At 35.4% G+C, this 21636-nt stretch overlaps 2 protein-coding genes across 5 annotated transcripts in view; one reads left to right on the top strand and one right to left on the bottom strand.

Moving 5' to 3' along the window:
* The window catches only part of LOC120296956 (interferon gamma receptor 2-like), a 12163-nt gene extending 8065 nt beyond the window's left edge, over nucleotides 1-4098 (top strand). The window contains exons 6-7 of the mRNA XM_039319034.1: nucleotides 1163-1317; nucleotides 3443-4098. Of these exons, the coding sequence (XP_039174968.1) occupies nucleotides 1163-1317; nucleotides 3443-3580 (293 nt within the window). The 3' untranslated portion in view covers nucleotides 3581-4098. The remainder of the gene's footprint in view (nucleotides 1-1162; nucleotides 1318-3442) is intronic.
* Nucleotides 1395-21636, bottom strand: TMEM50B (transmembrane protein 50B). Of its 4 annotated transcripts, none has more exons than XM_039319059.1 (8): nucleotides 19974-20653; nucleotides 16827-16977; nucleotides 14639-14751; nucleotides 13094-13161; nucleotides 12349-12441; nucleotides 10096-10153; nucleotides 8411-8494; nucleotides 1395-1585 (listed from the first exon to the last, which is right to left on the bottom strand). In XM_039319059.1, exons 2-7 carry the CDS (start codon nucleotides 16923-16925, stop codon nucleotides 8449-8451), a joined length of 477 nt encoding a protein of 158 aa, XP_039174993.1. In that variant the 5' UTR covers nucleotides 16926-16977; nucleotides 19974-20653; the 3' UTR covers nucleotides 1395-1585; nucleotides 8411-8448. The 4 variants fall into 4 exon arrangements, with proteins under 4 accessions (XP_039174993.1, XP_039174991.1, XP_039174982.1 ...); XM_039319057.1 differs by lacking the exons at nucleotides 1395-1585; nucleotides 19974-20653 and adding exons at nucleotides 21023-21130; nucleotides 21602-21636 and having other exon boundaries at nucleotides 7047-8494; XM_039319048.1 differs by lacking the exon at nucleotides 1395-1585 and having other exon boundaries at nucleotides 7047-8494; nucleotides 19974-20617.

Genomic DNA, 21636 nt, shown 5'->3' with positions numbered 1-21636 from the left:
ATTATTGCTTTCAGTATGAAGTACACTTAAATTCAAACAGAAAACTGATCTTGGTATCTCAAATGCCCATATAGTACTGTACCCTATTTTGTCCTTTAGTCCTATCCCTTCTTTCCTTCAGTTTCTTGAGGTTTAAATTTTTGTTCGTGAATTCTGTAGAAGTCAAGTTCAAGTCTTTCCCATGAAAAAGTCTGTAATACATAGGATTAAGATGAAAAACTATGATTTTTAAAAAGTGTACTGAATTTGACAGTATTCCTCTATCTATATAACAGTGGTGGCGAACCTATGGCATGGGTGCCAGAGGCGGCACTCAGAGCCCTTTCTGTGGGCACACGTGCTGTTGCCCCAGTCCCAGGCCTTCAGGTGGGTTTTATAAAACCTTTTTGCTTTAGGCCTCCGCTGCCATGTGCAAAAAAAAAAAAAGGTTCAATCAATTTCAACTTCTTGTGGGGAAAAAAAAGTTCTTGCAAAGTTGGAATTGATTGATTGAACTTTTTAGTCCCACCCAATCTGCCATTACCACCGCAGCCACGCCCACCCAATTGCCATGCCCACCCATTGGGCCACACCCACCCATTGGGCCACACCCACCCGGCACTCGACGATGCGTAAGTGGGTTTTGGGTTGCAGTTTGGGCACTCAGTCTCTAAAAGGTTTGCCATCATTGCTATATAATGTTCGCATTTGCCGATGATTTCACTGGGATTGTTCCTAAACCTAATTAAAAAAAGGAAAAGTAATGAGACACGTTTCACTGTTCGAGAAGGAATTACTTCTCCTATGTCTCAAATATAAGATGACACGTGTGCAATAATATATGGCTTTCTTCCCATTTAATTATGTAATCACCAACCAATTTCTTGTCAACAATACATATATCTCAAAAATGTTCAGGAACCCACATTCAGTTTTGTCCTAATAGCTTTTTTCTGCCCCTATGTCCTATATATTTTTGTCCAGCTATATTAACACTTCACTTCCTGCACAGAAACATCATTAGTAGACAGATAGTAACAGTACAATTTTTCTGACTTTTCATTGCAGTGTATTACTGTATTGTAATCCAAGATAGCTGATAAATTATTTCATGTACATTTCTGCCATTTTGCAGTAAATGTGTCTTTCAATGTATTTATGTCAATGTTCCTTTCTCTTTCAGAGGGAACAAGAATTCTCTATTGCATATTGATATTTGGATCTGTGTTTTTAATACTACCTTTAGTATTTTTGCTATTAATGGTTATTCGGAAGTATCCAGATATAATTAAGTCCTTTTGGCAACCTCCTCTAACAATACCATCACACTATGAAGAGGTATGTATTTCTGCTGACTTGCAATAATGTCTGATTGTAGTAGGCTTATCTGGAATTCACTTACATAGAACTATACCTTGGAGGTTAGACACATTTCCATCCTTTATTCCATAGCAAATCGGATATAGCTGGACTTGAGACATATTAATGTGAGAAGATGGGTCCTTTTCTTGTGACTTAACATTGCAGCTTGTTTTAGCCATTCTACAGCACACATCCATGCAGTTTTGCATCCTACCCCACACGTTATGTTTGCTGTGATTGTGATCTGAAAATAAAGGTGCAGGTGAAAAACGAAGTACACCATTAATTGAACATTTTCATTAAACCTTGATTTTCAATCATGGATTAAACAGAAATCGGGTTTGGTCACAAATATGACTGGTGTTAGTGAGGCTGGAACATTTAGGGGGAACTTGCACTCCAGAAAGCAGGAGATGAATTTGCCAAAACTGCTGTGCTTAAATTTTGTTTCATGTAACAGTTGTATTGGGTTTGTCCACTTGAAACAATTTAATGAGGATACTGAGACTTTTGCATATAACTGTTGATTATAATTCTAGACCTTCTGTACAGTATTTGACTCGTTCTTGATTTTTTTTGTGGAAACATTGTTAGATGGAAGTTGCTTAAATGTTCAGTCAGCTTGTATTTTTCAGTAAATGGGAAACTAATCAAATGTAAGGGTACAGTAATTGCAATCTGGATTTAGTCTTGAAAATTTTTTCGGGTATATTATTTATTTTGCAAGTCCTTCTGTGCCTCAAATGTCATTATAGTGCTTACATAGTAAATTACTGTAGTGAATATTTGGTCAAAGTTAATTGTATTTATGTAGCTCAGCCCTATAGTTAATTTATAGACAAGCATAAGATACCTGAGAATCTAAAAATTAGATTCCAGCAGTGTGTGTGTGTGTGTATGAATTGTAATTAATACAAAAATGGTAAAAACTATATTGAAATAGACTAGACATATGAGTCAATAAAAGTGAATGTATTTATTTAAATCTCATTTTAAAAAAAGTTTCAAAATAATTGTTCAAAATGATTGTTAAGTAGAGGACTACCTGTTTTTGATTTTCTTTTCTTCTGTTCAGTTGTGTCCAATGTTTGGCAAGATTTTTTTAAAATGGTTTGTGATTGCTTCCTTCCAAGGATTGAGAATGAGTGACTGGCCCAAGGTCAACCAGCTGGCTTTGTGCCTAAAGTAGGACTAGAACTCAAGCTCTCTACATCAAATTGGCTCTTCTGTTTAAAGAATACCAAACTTTTTTAAATGGTAGAGCAATGTTTCTCAACCTTGACAATTTTAAGGCATGTGGACTTCAACTCCCAGAATTCCACAGCCAGCAATGCTGGCTATGGAATTCTGGGAGTTGAAGTCCACATGCCTTAAAATTGTCAAGGTTGAGAAACACTGTGGTAGAGATAACTATCATATTAAAGGAAGTCTTTGATTCTCCCAATGAAAAAAAAAACCCTGCACAGCTATTTTAGTTTGGCGACTTTATTCTTGCCAAAAATATTTCAAATGATAAGACTAGAAAAGAAATAAAACTGAGTCTGATTCCCTTCCTTGATATGACATGCAAAGCCACTTAGTATATAGCCCTTACACCTAGAGAGGTTGCAGATCCCTGGCATAAATCAGTGTTTAATATGCTTGCAGCCTTTTGGTATAATCCAGCATGGTTAAAATTAAGAGTTTAACAACAATCTGAATCACGAGGAGCATAAAACATCTTTCTTCACCCCGTAGTAGTGCCCGACTATGTGCCCTCATCTTTCATTCTTGCAAATAGGCACCATTTCTATGAACAAAAATATTAAAGTTTGGCACATCCGAGATGATAAAATGTTTAAAAATTCAATTTAGTGTAACTGAACTCTCGAAATATAAAATTGGACAGAATAACAAGACCCCATTTCAGTTATAAATCTGTATGAATGTAGATAGGCTACATTTATATGAAACAGATAAAACTCCCTGACTTCAATAGAATTTCCCTCAAAGAAAATATTATGAATTACTTTTTTGTTGACTATTTTCCATTTCAATGTTATCATAGCAAATATGAATATATATGTTTATTGGTTTCTAACAATCTAATGCTTTTTTTCAGGACCTAAATGACTCCCAAATGATTACAACTGAAGAATTTCAGAGTGCTGCTGGGGAAGATCCTTGGGACATTATTTCAATTACTTCCAAAGCAGAAGATGATAAGATTCTGACAAGTTTTGCCAGTGAACACAGTTGATAGACAATATGATGAAAAATATTTTATATCATTTACACCTTATTAATTACCATCAAGTTGTTTTAGCTGCTTAAAACATCCAGTTTCTAAGGAAGTTCCACTCATTCGTCTGTGTAGCAATGTGAATTAAGAAACTGATTTTCATAGCACGTTTATTCATTTGGAAGAAAGTCCTAATATTTCAGTAGGTTTAGCCTGAATAAATGCGTTCAGAATTTCAGTGTGAATGTTAGAACACAAATCCTATTGCCTCATACATATATATATTTTTAATGATTAAAGAGTTTTGTTTTTCCCTGGGCAATATTGTGCAATGATAGTTTACACCAGCATTACCTAATTAAAACTTTTTGCAATAGATCACGGGTATCAAACTCGCCACGTCATGTGATGCGACGTATCGCAACTCTTTGCATTGCCGGCAATGGGGTGGGCATGGCTTCGATATGATGAAACCGGCCCGTGGGCTGGCAGTTTGACACCCCTGCAATAAATTAAGATGAGAAGTTGGTTTGATATGAAATTTAACTGGTGAAATCATTTGAAACTTCAGTGCTGTTAAATACAGACAGCACGTTTGACCTGATTTTAATTTATAGGCTTGATGTTTACATTTTTAAACTTCTTAATTTGAAACCATCTTCAGAATATAAATTGAATACTATTGACTGCAGCTGATGAATAATGTGTTTCAAATAAGTTTGTGCTTTTCTTGAACAGAACGGAATCAGAAGAACTTCCCTGCATGATGGACTAAAGGTTCTTCTACTAGTTACGTCTGGTGGATCAGCTGCATCCTGTTTATTAATTAAGATCTTGCTTCCAATATTAATGGAACAGCAACAACTTAAATTATTGTAATTTCCTGGAACTTGGGCTATGTGAATATTTCACTTATTTTAACAGACCAGACTATGGTCTAGTTGTATTTTTTGTTTTTAAAAAATTCAATTAGACTGGCTACTAGCAGCATTTGAATATCTCCATGCTCTTCTTGCTGGTAGGCATGAGCTTTAAATGGTAGAGGACAGGAAGACCTGGAGGAATGTTGCCCATGGGGTCGCGATGGGTCAAACATGACTTCACAATTAACAATATATAGAATTCCAGGCAATTGTTTAAGCATTGAGATTACTCAGAATTGCAACAGGCTGAGTTCCCACATTTCTCTCTTTTCCTTAATCACTACAGATTGTCCCTTCCTTGGATTTTCTTCATCATGCCAAGATTTGAAGTGTTCGAGCTTGCCATGTCACCCATTTAATTACTGATTTAAATAGTCCTTCACTGCATAATTTTTATGGTACTTGTATGTTCTGTTCAGTTCTTAGGCATTTTTATACTGTTTTTGTACTGAATTTGTGATGCATATATACTTTATATCAATTTCTATCAGAGAAACTAAATGCTTTGTTTTATAAATCCTAGAAAATACTGGGAAGAAGGAACTGACTACAGCTAGTCCTCGACTTATGACAATTAAGATCAAAATTTTTGTTGCTAAGTGAAACATTTAAGTGAATGTTGCCTCATTTTACAACCTTTTGTGCCACAACTGTTAAATGAATCATTGCAGTTAAGTTAGTAACATGGTTGTTAAGTGAATCTGGCTTTCCCATCGACTTTGCTTGTCAGAATGTCACAAAAAGTGATCACATAACCCTGGCACACTGCAACCATCATAAATACAAGTCAGTTGCTTAATTGCTAAGCACCTGATTTTTGACCACATGACTGGATATTGCAATGGTCATAAGTGTGTAAAAAGGTCATAAATCACTTTTCAGTGCCACTGTAACTTTGAATGGTCACTCAGTGAACTGCTGTGAGTTGAGGACCACCTGTATATGCTGCTATTTGATTGTAGTAAGAATTCAATTTTAATTAGACACTCGGCCTAAAATTTAATGGTACTACATGCTGTTTAAGGATTAAAATTGCTTGAAATTCCTTATAACTTGGAAAAGTTTGTCTTTGCTTTCCTCCTGGTAATGTATATATGTCTTTATTGGAGGAATCATACAATCAGAAATGCAGAACATGAATTAAAACTCTGGCTGATTAGTGGGTATTATAGGTTTCCCATCTTACCTTTTAAGTTCTAAGGCTGAACATTCCAAATATCCAGTGTCCAGTATCCTGAAACCAGGGACCTCTGTGTTAAGCCAAACTAAACTCTTAAAATGCTTGTGTCAAGCATCATACAAAAAATGAGTAGTGCTGATATTGAACTCAGCCAATGATTGGCAATTACTCTTTATCTCGTTGATGGAAAATGCTAATAGAAAGCAATTTTAACAAGTTAATTTTTTGTTTGTGTGCCAAAATATGAGTAAATAACAATCTCTTTTTGAATGTAACAGACTTGTGGCTGGAATTAACAGTAGTATGTTATACAATTTTTGAAAATATTTGCATTTAGCACTTAGACTTATATACCGCTTCATAGTGCTTTACAGCCCTCTAAGCAGTTTACAGAGTCAGCATATTGCCCCCAACAATCTGGGTCCTCACCTCAGAAGAATGGAAGGCTGAGGCAACCTTGAGCCTGCAATACTGCATTTTAATCACTGCGCCACCACAGTTCTCATTTAATGGCTTAGAAGAGGCTAGTTCTACTCATGACCTGTTCAAGGCATGCTAGAAGAAATTGTTTACAAAAGTCCAGGCAATACCTCAGATGTCTTTGTATCATGGTATCAATACCATGATGTGCCCATCAAACATAATACTTAAAAAATCCCAGACACAGATTATTTATAACATTTAGCTCTTCGTGATATATACTGCTACAGCTGTGCAGGTGTTTGAAATAGGTGGTTTATAAAGTATTAGCTCAAAAGCACACTTCTATTAAGTCCCAATGCAGCAAATCTTTGTGAGATTTGCACACTGCTTTATTCCGATTTTATGTGCACAGACAATACTGCCACTTCCAGCGGCGATTTGACTATGCATGGACATGCATGAGGACACAGCCAGTGATGGCTTTTAAGCACTTGCACAAGCCATGCAAAGGATATAGCTGCTTTATTGCTTTAGGGCAGGGGTGTCAAACTGCCGACCCACAGGCCGGACACATCACGCCCACCCCATTGCCGGTAATGGCAAAACTGTCCTGATACGTTGCGCGACGTCACATGATGTTGCAAGTTTGACATGTCTGCTTTAGGCTGAGGTACTTTGTGCTTTTTCATTTTGCACATTTTTTGAGTGCCTCGCCATAACCATTATCATCATCCCTCTTCTTTCACTTTATTTTCTGAAGTTCATAGCTAGGTTTCTTTCTCTCTCAAATTGTCAGGCAGCGTGTCTGACAATCACCAAGGAGAAAACCCATGGGCAGTGTACTAGAGACCCCATTTCTGCTGTAATTGTACCTTTTGATAATATGCAGGTAAGATAAAGAAGCACTGCTGTGGGATCCTCATAAAATCATGCTAATATATAAAACAAACCATTTTTATATTGCTGATTATTTGACTTTAATGTATTTACAATAAACAAAATAGTTTAATCTTTCTAATATGGTCTGCTCTAAGAAAGAAGAAACAGGACAACTCTTAGCATGTCAAGTTTGCTTCATAGTCTGTCCTTTGAGAGGGCTAAGAAAGTCCTTAAGAAATAACTACCTGGCCAAGTTTATTTTCTAGCTATGGGAAAAGTCAAAGGCATGCAAGATAGGAAACCTGGAATATCTGCTTCAGTAAGACCTTCTATAGTCGGACTGTAGAGCAACTTGAGTATTCATAATTTAACAAAATCTTTAAATTATATATAGAGAGCATGCCATAATTTTCAGTATACAGGTTAACATGTCACTGCTTTGCATACATGTTCATTTATATAAATTAAATATCTATATTTTTTTTGAAAAAAATTAAGATGATAGTCTTGCCATGTAATAAAAATATATACTCTCTCCACTGATCCTTTTCGTTTGGAATCTAGATCATCTCTAAAGATACAGAGAAATTATCCTAATAAAGTAAACAATAAAATAGTTCCTGAATTTTTTTTAAACATAAAACTTCCCTTACTCAGCATATTGCGTAAACATATAAAATACACAGCAATTCTGCATTAAAATAATTGCAATCTCTATTTATAAATAATATATGAACAGAATCTTAAGTGATATTATAAAAAATATTTAACAGAATGCCTGAATACTGTAAAATTTCATATAGATTTTTGTTACAATGTCAAATCTATCAGCACTTTTAGGGACCATCCCATTTTAAGGCATGATGTGCTAAAAAAGAAAGCTCTTAGCGCATTTGCAGTATCATATGCTATTCACAAACTTTTAAAATTACAATTATATGAATAACATATAATGTTATATAATATATAATGTTATATAATAATAACATATAATGAATGTGTTTGTTTACACAATCATTTTTTTAAAATTGAAGCTTAAAGAGGTGTAGTCATGCATTACCATATAATGATGGAATCTTGCAGATAACTATTCATGATAAATTTCAGTTTCTCACTTTTCCATCACTACATCTTTGCCTCTTGGCTGATGCCATTTGAAAAGGTACTTGTAGACTTATTTGTGCTTAAGAGCAGTAGATGCTCTTGAAAAACCTATATATTTATAATATTCCCTACAAAATAATGCCAGCTGCAATAAAAATGGAAGAGTTAGGTCATAGGTTACAGATAACCATAATATATACATATGAACAAATTTGTTCTACTAAAAATTTGGAACAAAATCCTAAAATCAGTTCACTTTAAAAAAAAAAGTAAGCATACAAAATTTATAATTCAATAAGTTTGGCAAAATAAAAACAAAATGTAAATTATATTATTTACATAAAAAGTTGCTATGCAGGATGAAGAAAAACAGATTCTTAGGCCCACAATTCTTCTGTTCTTCCAAATTTGTAGATAAGGGTACTACAAAAACAGAAATTTAGACCTGTAAGTCAAACATTGTTTTGTTCTTCAGTAAAAGGGCACAGTAAAAACTAGCATATATTTCAATTGTTCCATCACTAGTTTTAAACGAAAAAGCATATGTGCTTGAATATGGCAATAATGGATTTAATTCCAATATAATCCAGTATCCAGTGCTTTAGTGATATGATCTTTTTAAACAGCATTTTTTAAAAAGTGGAAGTTGAAGTAGCATATCAACGAAGCCTTATTAACTGAACTAGTTAAATTGTCAGTATTTATTTTTCCCTCTAACAGAACGCATTATCATTTCCATAAAAAAAACAAGAGATCAGTACTGGATAAGTTAATGTACGCTTTAAGATTCAAAGGAACTCAACAAAGTGAAGAAACTGAAAGCACACTGAAGTGAGGGATAAATAGCCTTTTGCCTGTTTATTGCTTAAATATTGAAAAGAAAGTAGCTTTTAAAATTGCTAAAATATATTAAACACTGTGTAAACATACTGCTTCTATCACTTAAAATCCAAAAACTGGGGGGGGGGAGAATAAAAAAGGGAAGATAAAGTCAACAAATCCAAAGGGCTATTCTTAAGATGTATATAGATTTCAGTTGTGTGTTTTAATGAAGAATTGCTTAAATGAAAACAGTTCAGTGGGAGAAAAGGTAAATAATATTTGATCTCTCAGCTTTATTGGTGAAATTGTGCCTAATCACATTTACTTCTGACCTCGGTTGTATTGAACAGGTGTGGCATTATTAGAAGATATTTCAAAACAGGGGGCCTTAGAAGTACCCATCAAAGGTATTGTGTAATTTTTCTATCTTGAGAAGAGAGGGTTGTTATGAATAAAGAAATGTTTAAAACAGTAATAACCTTGTGAATAGTCTCTTTCTATATGTACCTGCATATGCAAACAAGGCTGTGCAAATCTTTAACTGTGATAGTAAAAGTACTAGTCACAAGTTTGATAAGATACAGTACTATCTATACAGCCTCCCTTAATGAGCAAAGGCTAGTGGAATAAATCCTGAAGACAAAGGAAAAGAGAACATGTACTGTTCCTTCTGATTTCATCTTGAGAACTACTTGATATAAAAAACTGGGGCCTAGAAGACAGTTGGGCAAACCATGAATCTTCAGGGACACAAGTTGAAGGAGACTTTTATCACAGAACTGAACATATATACATCCTTTGATCAAGGCAGCTTGCTTTGAATGTCTGACTAAAACAGTTCTCCAGATGTTTGTTCAGTCATAGAAGAGACAAGGAAAGGTATTCTACTATGAGGTGGTAATTTTGATTTTGAAAATCTAAATGGCAATATTGAAATTATAAATGGCTTTATTACCTAGCCTATCAAATGATAGTAGCAGGAAATCTGATGCCTTGCAAACACAAGAGTAGCATAGCATATGCTCTTTTTTAATTATTTGCTTAGAAATTTCCTATTTTATTGTTAGGTTTAATATTTACTTAACTTCTAATTTTGATATACAGTGATGGAGAATGAATATTAACACCCATTCTGGTGTCTGAATTACCCATTTTAAAATATTAACTTTAACTTATTCAACTCTTTAGGCATTGGTACTTACCTAAAAAATATCAAAGCATTTTGAAAAAACACAGCTAATCCCGGGTATACATTAATATCTAAAAATACAAATGCCAAAATGTATTTTTACTTTGATATAAGGAAGAAAGTAAAAGTTACTACATTCCACTATAAAATGCAAAGATTTAATTCAAAAGATTATACAAGCTGAATCTGACCTGGGAATGGAGTCCTTCACACAACCTAGCACACCATCTTAAAATTCTGAATCACTACTCAGTTTGAAGTTAATCTACTGCTAGGACATGGAGAGGCTTTTTAATTCATACCTACATATCTGAATTTCAAAAATTATTACTCAGCTTATTTAAACACCCAATTATATGACACATCTATAATCATTAGGCTAATATGTGAAACAATGGTCTTTTCCAGCTTTCTGAGATTATCTTTAAGTCTTTAAATCTAAGAATTCTCTGTAATACTTTACAGGTAAAAATAATTTAAGAGTTGGCACAACTTAACAGCCAGCTGAAATGACAGTCTGTCCTCTTATACGTTGTACTTACACAATATGCTTCTGTATTATTAGTATAATCACAATCTAATTTTCTGGATTCACACAATATGTTGAATTGTGAACTAGTCAGACTGAATTCAATTAGCACAATAGGCAAAAATAACATTAGCTAGTTTGTGATCAGTATGTTTGTGAAAACAGAATTGCAATTTATTCTTGCTATACAGGAAATGAAGAATATGCCTTGACTTCTTATAATGAAGTTCGTTTCTACTTGATAAACTGATGTGTTCATGATAAAACCACTAAATTAGTTAAGCAAAAGTGTTGTTGATTTAACATTCAAAGCATCCACAGAAGATAGTTTGGATTCAAAACAAAAAAGCTGGTTTGAAGTACATGGAGATGTTAAGCATACCATCCCTCTGCATCTTTTTCCAAGATACTGTGGCTGCATTTGACACGTGTAGTGCAGTTCCAGTGCTAGACAGTGCTAATATTTACACTCCTGAGCTGAGTACTCTATAATAAATTTTTATCAGATTTTTATCCCGCATTTATTACCTTATAAGTAACTCAAGGCAGTGAACATATATAATACTCCTTTCTCCTATTTTTCTCACAGCAACCAGACTGCCATCACACAGACTGATCTGAGAGTGTATAACTGGCCCAAAGTCAGCCAGCTTTCATTCCTAAGGCGGGACTAGAACTCCTGGGTTCTAAACCAGCACTTTAAGCATTACACCAACTGGCTCTGTCAAACTTCATTTAAGGTTAGATCAGCAAAAATGGCTTTACTTTCTCCAATTCTCTGTACAGGTAGTCCTTGACTGACAACAGATCATTTAGTGATTGAGATTACAACGGCACTGAAAAAGTGACTTATGACCACTTTTCATACTTATTTATCACTGCTGCAGAATCCCTGTAGTCACATGATCAAAATTTAGATGCTTGGCAACTGACACACATTTATGATGGTTGCAGTGTGCTGGGATCATGTAGCTCACCTTTTGCCACCTTCTGACAAGCAAAGTCAGTGGGAAAGCCAGAGTTACTTAACAACCGTGCTACTAACTTAACAACCACAGTGATTCACTTAACAATTGTGGCAAGGAAGGTTATAAAATGGAGCAAAATTCATTTAACTGTCTCACTTAGCAACAGAAATGTTGGGCTTAATTGTGGTCATAAGGTGAGGACTACCTGTACAGAATTTTGTTTGCCGAGGCATTGCTATCAAACTGTTGCCCAGAATCATGAGATAAGCAGCTATATAAATGTGATGAATACATAAACTGAAGTACTTTTATTCTTACACAGCCCTATTCAGAACGATTAAGGGAATATTTCCTGCATTTTTAAAGTCTGAACTATACATCTTCAAGAAAACATATACCAACCAAAACTACTTTCCTAATTCAAATCATTTTTTTTTTATTTTTCAAACATGGAACAATAATATGTACTATATGAACTGGGGAATTTATTCAAATATTCTGAAATTATTTTTAAGCTATATTCTAATCATCCATTTCCTTTTATTTTTATATTGTACTTTCATGTTCTGTCCTATCCTGTACTATATTCTATATTGGATATTTTTAACAATAAAGCAGCCTGAATATTTTCTACTCATGTTAAATACTTTCAAAATATATAATTAATATGCATTTGATTGATTTAAAACACTAGTTATTTAATGATTTAAAAACATATTCAGTGTATTTTTCCTCCCCTTATTAAAAAATAGGAAGAAAGGACTCTTACTTTGGGTAACATATGCTCCAAAAAGGATCCATATAGAAGCAATAAGTGAGGCAAACATCAACATGAAGCCAATGAAGAGCCAGACACGAGCACCTAAAACAAGATTTACATTCCTTGGATCACTTTACTTTTATGTGTTAAAGATTTCAGTGATTAAAAAGGGCACATTATCAAAAATTATACTATTTTCAAATGCCAGATCAATAGCTCTGATAAATTCAAAGAAATTAAAGTACAAGTTAACCAGATAAATGTTATCTTAAAACATTTGATATAAATAATTAAGTAACATTGAGCAACTGAGCAATACAGATTAATTTAAAGAGATCTATTTTGGTAACGCCCCCCCTCCCCTAACCTTCACAATGAAATTCATAAGATAATTTTGGGAGCGTTGTTCAAGTAATTCCTGCAAAGATACAATGGAATTAAACTTTAAACATACACTGCCCAATGTTCATTAATAAAACTGTGATAAAGGAAGAATCTTTCCCGAAATATCAAAGAAGTTTTTACCCCTTCCTTTGTTCAGCCTGAAAATTTAACACTTTTTAAAGCAGTAATACCACTTTTACAAAGCAACATTACCAGTGTTTTACCTCAAAAGCAGGAAGTAACTCATTTGTAACTATCTCTTTCTTTTGCCTTGTAGTATAAAATTAGGATAGAAAGTTTTGGTGTGCTGCATCTTCTCCTGAACACCAAGATTTTAGATAAGGATTCTTGTAAACAAGAGTGCACTCACCTGTTCTTCCTAAGCATCCATCACCATAATTGTCACCTCTTACTTGAGCATTTGATACAGCGTTTATCCTGCAACATATTCACAAACAAATATTAAAAATAGAAAAAAAGCAGAAATAAAATCCATTTGATTACATTTCCACTCTGTAATTCATTTTAGTTTTCTTTCCTTTGAATCTAAAGGAGTTAATGCAGAAAAGATATGAAATCCAAAATATTACAGCTCAATAACCAATGTTTAAAACATGAATAATAAATTTAATGCATTTTCTTGTTCATTTTTCTGTAATTATTGGTATGTGTCTGATACTTGACGAAGTCTACGCACCATTATTTGATGTGGTTTAGGACAGGGGTCCCCAACTTCTGAGCCATGGCCCACTACCGGGCCGTGGCATATTTGCAATGGGGCTGCGTCAGCGGTGGGCTGGTGAGAGAGTGCATGTGTACGTGCTGGCCCATCACTTGCGCGAGTCAAGTTTGTACTTAGGCACATTGACCTGCCACTAACGTGGCCCAATTCCTCTGCCCCCCAGCCAGGCCACCAAGCCACAAAAGTTGCGGACTGCTGGTTTAGAAGAAGGAATGGCAGTTGTTGTTGTGGGGAAAATAGGAGGAAGGAAGTATGTTGGATATGTAGCCACCTTGAGTTATTTGTAAAAATATAAAGGTGGAATATAAACAAACAAACAAAAGCCCATGGAGTAGGAATGGTGGTTTGAAGATTGTATGAAAATCTTTAATACAAACAAAAACCTTTATTTTTAAACTGAATTTGTTTTAAAACATACTTGCATACAGGTAGACCTCGACTTATAAATGTAATGGAACCCAGCCATTATGGTGGTAAGTCGTGACAGTTTTAAAGCAGTCATCACATATCCAACCAGATTTTAAACCTTTTTTGTGACAGTTCATAAGTGAATCACCATGGTCAGTTAAGTGAATCTGTGGTCATTAGGCAAATTCATTGTTTGCTATGGAGCATTTTTGCCAAAAACCAGAAGTAAATGCTGCTTTTCAGCAAAAACGTAAATCAGTTGTATGACTGTAGGATGCTGCAAATGGTTTGAGATACCGGCAGTGCTATGCAACCAAAATCTGGTCCCATGACCAGGACAGCAGCCGTTGGAACTTCAGAACCAAGTTGTAAGTACCTTTTGGGGGTCCATCGTAACATGAAGAATATTAAACAAATTGGAAATTTAAAACATTCCCCTAAAAATGTATTTTGCTTTTTCTAACAGCCAACAATAATTCAAAAAATAAATGAAGCATAGAGAACAGATATATCCACACACATACATACACAGACACATATAAATCTCACTTGATGCAAATAGGAGTACATTTTATTCTGGACAAGATTTGGAAATGGAATTGCTATGGCAATTTTTTAGTATTTTTAGTCTGGTCAATAACCTTGGGATTTCCTAGTGGTGTCGCATCCAACCTAACTCTAACTAATCAAATCCAGGTAAGCTTTTTCAACATCAGCCGATGTAATCAAGGTGCTGTCCCCTGCTATAATTTTATATTGACTTACATGAAAAAAGCTAGGGTGGAAAATACTCCACAAGTGTGAAATGCGTGGTTCATTTGTTCTGGCTTAGGATAAGCTACTGCAGCATCTATCATTATCCACCAGCCTGTAAAAAACTGTAAAAATATGATCAATCAATTAATTCAAAAACAATTTTAAAATGGTGATACATATATCTTTATTCCTAATATCATCACTCCTTTGTTAAGCACCATAATTACCGGTATATAAGCACCAGTCATTCAATTCTATAACTGAAACTAAGCTTCTAAGCAAAATAGTCACAAGTTATTCATTTTCAGTGACATTCAGACAATGATATGTTGGAAATATATGTAGTCTTCTATTTACAACAATTGAGCCCAACATTTCTGTGGCTAAGTGAATTTGTTAAGTGAATTCTGCCCCATTTTACAACTTTTCTTGCCACAGTTAAGTGAATCACTGCAGTTATTAAGTTAGTAACACCGTTTTTAAGTGAAACTAGCTTCCCCATTGACTGCTTATAAAAAGGTTGCAAAAGGTGATCACATGACCCTGGGCACACTACAACAGTCATAAATATGAGTCAGTTGCCAAGCATCCAAATTTTGATCATAAGTCACTTTTTCAGTGTTTTTGAAACACACCACTGTAAAACTGAGCCAAACAGACTCCATGACTAGGAAAGAAGGATTGCTTAACCTTCCACATGAATGGTCATTCTTTCTAAGCAGCTTAACTTTAGATTGCATTTCTGTAAAATACACAAAGCAATGCAGAATAGAAACATAAAAATAGCATATCATAATAAAGGAGAATATCTGTACTTAAATTAAATTCTACTATTCTACTAATTGCTAATAGTAGCATAAAATCACACTCATAAAAAGGCACATCAGATTAGTCTTTTGTGATTTGAAACTTTACATTCTTAACTCATTTACTGTGATACAGTACGTTCTCCAGTTCAATGACTGACTGAATGGGGGGGGCAATCACTAGAAAAATAGTTATTAATACTGGAATATTTATAAAGTCTGTCTGGAACAATATCAAATAGCCATCAATAAAAATATATCCATATAGCATGTGATCTTTCAGTACTCTGTTGGATTGTGAGAAAGAGGTGTTTCTAGTTTGCACAAGAACATAAACATTTCCAAATTTTGCAATCTATACCACTTTCAAGGTATGCAAAGCATATTTTCCTGGCCAATAAATAAATATTACTGTGACTACTTTTCAAATAGATATGACTGTGTTAGTTGGGGTTTGTTCAAAGCTCAGGATACTTAAAAAGTGCTTATGATCCATTGTAAGTATTTTTATTCCAGAAACTTTATAAGAACATACTTCAGAACACTGTTATCTATCCCTATCTATCCCTAATACGCACAATATTTGTAGAAATATGTGGAAAACTGCAGTGTATAAGAGAAATACATACATACATATATAAAGTGAGATTTTACTGAGAAGTAGGAAGCTTTGTAAAATAACATTTTTTCTAGTTTTTATTTATGTTAACCTAGATAACAAGAAATAATTCTTAAAATACAAGAGATATAATGCAAGTCATTTATAGATGACTGGTCTTTCCAGTTTCTAACCTCTGACTTACAGATAGTTGAGACTGACCTGGACTACTTAATATGACTTACAAATAAATTTTGGATATCAAAATATTATAAGCATCAACATGTTTACCCATTTGCAAGTCTACAAAGTTCACAAAGAACCAGTAGCTAGTTACCACTTCTCTTTCCAATTCCTTGCCAATGGATACTGTACCATTGACACAATAATTCATCAGTTCTCATATTGGTGAGGACCGTCCTAAGGCATCATCATTAGCAAGGGGTCAACTTGCTTCATTATTAGAACTGAGTATCATCCATAATTTTTGTAAAATGTTACAGATATAAGATTACGGGGTCTCTAGTAATCCAAAAACAAAATGAATTTAAGTTTTTTCTTTTTTCTTTTATATACAAAAAGGAAAATAAGAAAACCCCACAAATATATGTAACACTTAGTAATCAAAACTAATCTTATATTTATGTATTATACAGTATCATTGTCATGTCATGCTACATAACTGATTAAAATTATTTCAAATTAGTTGGATGTGACAAGTCCTTACAGAATTTAGATATAGGTCATATTACTAGGACTTAAAATCAGCCATAAATAGTGTCATATGACTTACCAAGACCCCAGCCACCACAGAAGCAACTGTATTTCTTCTTTCACCCCAATCTATACATTCACATTCAGGCCAACGGAAATTGTCTAGGAAGCCTGCCATTTTGCAAGTTCAGTTGGACTTCTTTACACTTAATTTTTGTAAGTTCCCACCCCTAAACAAAAGATTAGAAAGAACACCAAACTGAAAATAAATGCAGTTACTTTTATGTAAATAGCCTGGATCATATAAAAAAGTTGTTTCAAGGAACTCAATTATACTTTAGTTCTGTGGCACTAGATCCTAATATCCTTAAGAATGTTTATTGCGTATTTCTCAGTATTTTGCAATATTGACTTTTGAAGGGGAACATTAATAGTGGCTTGCTCAAAGCCTTTGAACAAACTTAGGAGAGATATTTAAATAAGAACTTTCTGGCTCATAATTTAGTTAAATGAGCAGAAACCAAACCAAATGCTCAATTACAGCCTTTTGAGGGGGGCAGCCTACCTATTATACAGGGAATTAAAACATCAAAATCAACATTTAGACCTTTATACAATAAAGTACCTTGGAGCAGTGGTTCTCAACCTTTCTAATGCCGTGACCCCATAATAAAGTTCCCCATGTTGTGGTGACCCCCAAGTGGGTGTGGCCACCAATAAGAGGGAGTAGGACAGCTAGGGAAAAGAGAAAAAAATGGCAGACAGCATGGTTTGGCGACCCCCATGAAATGGTCGTTTGATCCCAAATGGGGTCCCGACCCACAGGTTGAGAACCACTGCCTTGGAGGCTGACCAAAGCCCTTTAAGACTATGAAGAAAAGAAAAGTGATGAATCGCACCAAACATTATTCCATTAAATCAGAAAGAACACTTCTAGAATTATCAGCATGGACAATAGTAAGTTAAAAAGCCACATTCTCTGTATGAACAAACACAGAAATATTAAATATTAATAAACCTATGCATGTTTGACTATTACAGCTGAATGAAAGCTGCATTGATTTTAATTATAACTAAGTTTGATACTCTGGATTTGACACTTGTATTCCATTTCTATGTTCTTATACTTGTGCATACATAATCATTTTTCTCAATCCTTCAGCATTAAAATAGAAAGATAATAGTAATGTGTATTTTTACAAAAGATACACAGACAAAAATACATGTTATTTCAATACAGTCATGAATTAACCTTGATAGGAAAGCATATTCAATAGTTCTTTCTAGGATTTTTTTTTACTCAGAAACAATTTATCTATGAATACAGTAGTCATAATTAGCACAAAGTTATCTATAGTATACTATATCTCTTTTAGGACAATACACAGAACCAGGAAGTGATAAATTATTAGCAAGCCAGGTTCCCTATTCAGAGAAAGGGATTTTTTTTATCCCCACAAAACACAAAAAGGAATAGAGAAAATGAACCTCTCCCGCTTGTCAATGCATATAATATACCTTTTATATATACACATACACATTTGAGATTTATTTTAGAAATTTTCAGGCAGTTCCTTTCTTTCATTCCTACATTTCCATATATTTCAAGAAATTTTTAATAAACTTTTAAATAAAGACTATCCTGTTTTGGAGAAACAGCTTTGAGACTAGAAAAAGGCACTTTCTTCCTTAAAATGAAATAAAATAAAAATAAAAAAAACATTTTATTTTAAAATAAAAATGGAGATAGATAAAAATGTATGGCTGCATCCTTTGAGGCACCTATTAGGTACATCTAGCTTTTATAATCAGTTTTGTGCTGTACTTGGCTCCTTAGTCTACACAGACTGAAACAATAAATATACTAATCATTCTAAATGAATATGAAAGAGCAATGTATGCAATTCCTGAACAATTCTTAGCACAACTGGGGGGAAGCAATGCATCAATTCCTTTTTAGCTATTTTGAATAATAACTCCAATAAACCTAAGACAGTGCAGTCAATGATCAGAGTTATGGCCTTTGTGTTCTAACACTTTTGAAATTGCTGGATTATCTATAATTTCCAACTATTATGTCCAATTCAAGATTGAACTAATTTTATAGACTACATGTTTCTTGGACAAGTTAAGGAACAAACTTATAGCACAGCACTTGTTCCTCTCCCTTCTAATGCATTAAGCATTTGTCATAGTTTCATTTACAAGAAGCTCACACATTCACATCCATTATTCAGAATTAATTATGAATGCAAAGCTCTGAAGATTAGATACTAATATAATCAAATCAAGAAGTTATAATTTTATGAAAATTTACCTCAGAATTAAAACCCTCTGAACTCAAAGAAACATTTCAAGCCAATTCATTATACTTCTGTCATCCACAATTTATTATTGTAATTGCCAAGAGAATATATCCATTTTTTTTAAGCTATAGTTCTAATATAGGCTGGCACAAGATAATAAGGAGAATCATTCTCATGATTGTTCTCCAGAAGGTGTTAAACAACATTTTATTCACCTAGCAAGAGTGTAGTCAGGCAAGTGGAACCAGCTCCAAATTAAAAGATACTATACAAGTTTGCGACTATTTCCACCGAGTATAATTAAACAGAACATTACACAGAAGTACCGTAGGTGGAAACTGCTTAGCCAGCTATTCCTGTATAGGGTTTTAATCTAAAAAAAAAAGGACGAAGAAAAAGAAAGCACAGAAAGAGATGTGAAAACGACCAAGGTCAACCGTGGTGCATTCACACAGACACGAATAACCTCGCTTGAGGAAGGAAAGTAAAAAGGGCGCTCGGAGGCTAAATGAGTGGTGTGAGGGAGAACCTGCCGCCGCTTCTCTTCGGGGAAGGAGCAGCATTAAAGGTTTCGCTTTACTCGGCAGATTTTTTTTTTTTTTTGACACCGTCGTCGCCCAAGTGAATACTAGGCTCCGTCGGTCTCCCCACCATCGCCCGGCTAAGGCGATATTTTTTTCTTTTCTTTTTAAAAGCTTCTCGCGAGTCCAGGGAAGCAAGCGAGGTTCCTCATTCTGCCCGCCTGTTAACCTTATGACCGCCAGAAAAAGAAAGCCTACCTCAGTTCCCCTCAGAACTAAGCGGCAGGACGAAACAGCAGAAAGAATGCCTCTACCCCTCCCCGCCCGAGGCCTCAGAGCCGTTGATCAAAGCGAACGGGTGGAAGAAGACGGCGACTCTCCACAACCTTCGGTCCTCACCTGGCAGGAAGCTTCTCTCCATCCGCGACCCCACTGGCCCGGCTCGACCAGCAAGAGGCATGGGAGAAGGACAGGGCCCTTAACCAATCGACAGCCAGCGTATCTCGTCACAAATGGAGGACGGATTACTTGCTAAGAAGCGCGAGGATTGGACAGCGGCAGACGCTTGATTCCAACCCACTCCCGCCCCCAGGGAATAAAAGTGATCATGGAGCAGAGACTGGCTGACCTCGCCAATTGGTAACACAGATGAAGAGTAGTGAGAGTTACCGATTCGGCGCCCGCGCGGCCAGGGCGCAGAGGACATAGGCAAAGTGGGGGAAGGGTCCAAGAATGAAAACTTCTTGCAAGTCGTAGAGCTCGTTTCGATCTTCCCCATTTTTATTTGGAGATGAGTCCCAATGAACTTAAAAGGGATTCTTTCCAATTAAAAGTGTGCAAGCCCGCAGCTGCAAAAACACGAAGTTAGCTAGCAAACACCCTTCTAAGTTTATTGCCCATTTCCATCTTGCTCGCTACTTCTACGATATTCGTACAAAGCCAGCATTAATTCAGTTTCTCAGTGTAAATCTAGATGGGTTTTGAGATACTTGAAAGCAGAAGGAAGAATTATATTCTGCCCCTCCCCCATCACTATTCCCTTTCTACCGGGAAGATAAGTTGCCCCACTTGGGAGGCAACATTGACTCTTCAGGAGCAATAACTTTGTTAGCCCTGTCCTCCATTAATTTATCCAATGTCCAAGATATTTTTATTTTATGTTTTTATAACATAAAACATTGTTTTTAATGCACTTGTAAGTGGTCCAAAGTCACTCTGGATAATATAAGGGATGACATATAAATGTTATAAATAAATAATGGGCATCACCACAAGTGCTGATAACTAAAACAGACTCAGAACTTGTATGATTTTTAAAATTTTGTTTTAAATCTGTTTCCAATCAGCTTCACTGGTTCTCAGTTTTAGTGTTTGGGAGAGGGAAGATAGCATCTTCATTTGCTCCATGCACAATTTTATATAATTTCCAAGATAGAGCTTTCAAATACCTTTTTCTCATAAGTTTTCAGCCGTGATCATTTTATCTGCCCTCTTCTGTTCTTCTTTCCAGCTGTTAACTATATCCTTTTTAAAGTGTGATGATAGAATATAAGGTCCTGGTAAAGTTTATATGTACCGTTATAAATAACTGAAGGTGGCAAATATAGCTAATACATTTTCCTTCTCCTATTTTCCCCACCACAACCACACTATGAGGTGGATTGGGCTGAGACTGAGTGACTGGCCCAAGTCACCCAACTGGCTTTCATGTTTACAGCGGGACTAGAACTCACCATCTCCTAGTTTCTAGCCCAGTGGTTCTCAACCTTTTTAATGCCGCCACCCCCAACCGGTCGTAAGTCGAGGACTTTCCCTGCTCAGGAGCGCCGCGCATGCGTGGTGCCGCCCCCTGTGCCGGCCGAGGCGTAGCTGGCAAGCGGCAGAGACAGAGCAGGCTGACCACTGGCTGGGCCACCAGCTGGCCCAGCCCAAGGGAGGTAAGGCACCCACCGGGTCCCACGCATGCCAGCAACCCTCCCTGCGCCTGCCGGCCTCCCACCTCCCACCCCTGGCCCTCTTTTACTTACATTTTTAGTAGTTGCTCAGCAGGGAGGGGTAGAAA

This window comes from Crotalus tigris, unplaced genomic scaffold (assembly GCF_016545835.1).
Source record: "Crotalus tigris isolate CLP2741 ecotype Arizona unplaced genomic scaffold, ASM1654583v1 scf7180000017601.7605149639:7615979, whole genome shotgun sequence".
Classification (NCBI taxonomy): domain Eukaryota; kingdom Metazoa; phylum Chordata; class Lepidosauria; order Squamata; family Viperidae; genus Crotalus; species Crotalus tigris.
The sequence above is the reverse complement of the archived record's forward strand: the minus strand, read 5'-3'. Positions and strand labels throughout refer to the sequence as shown.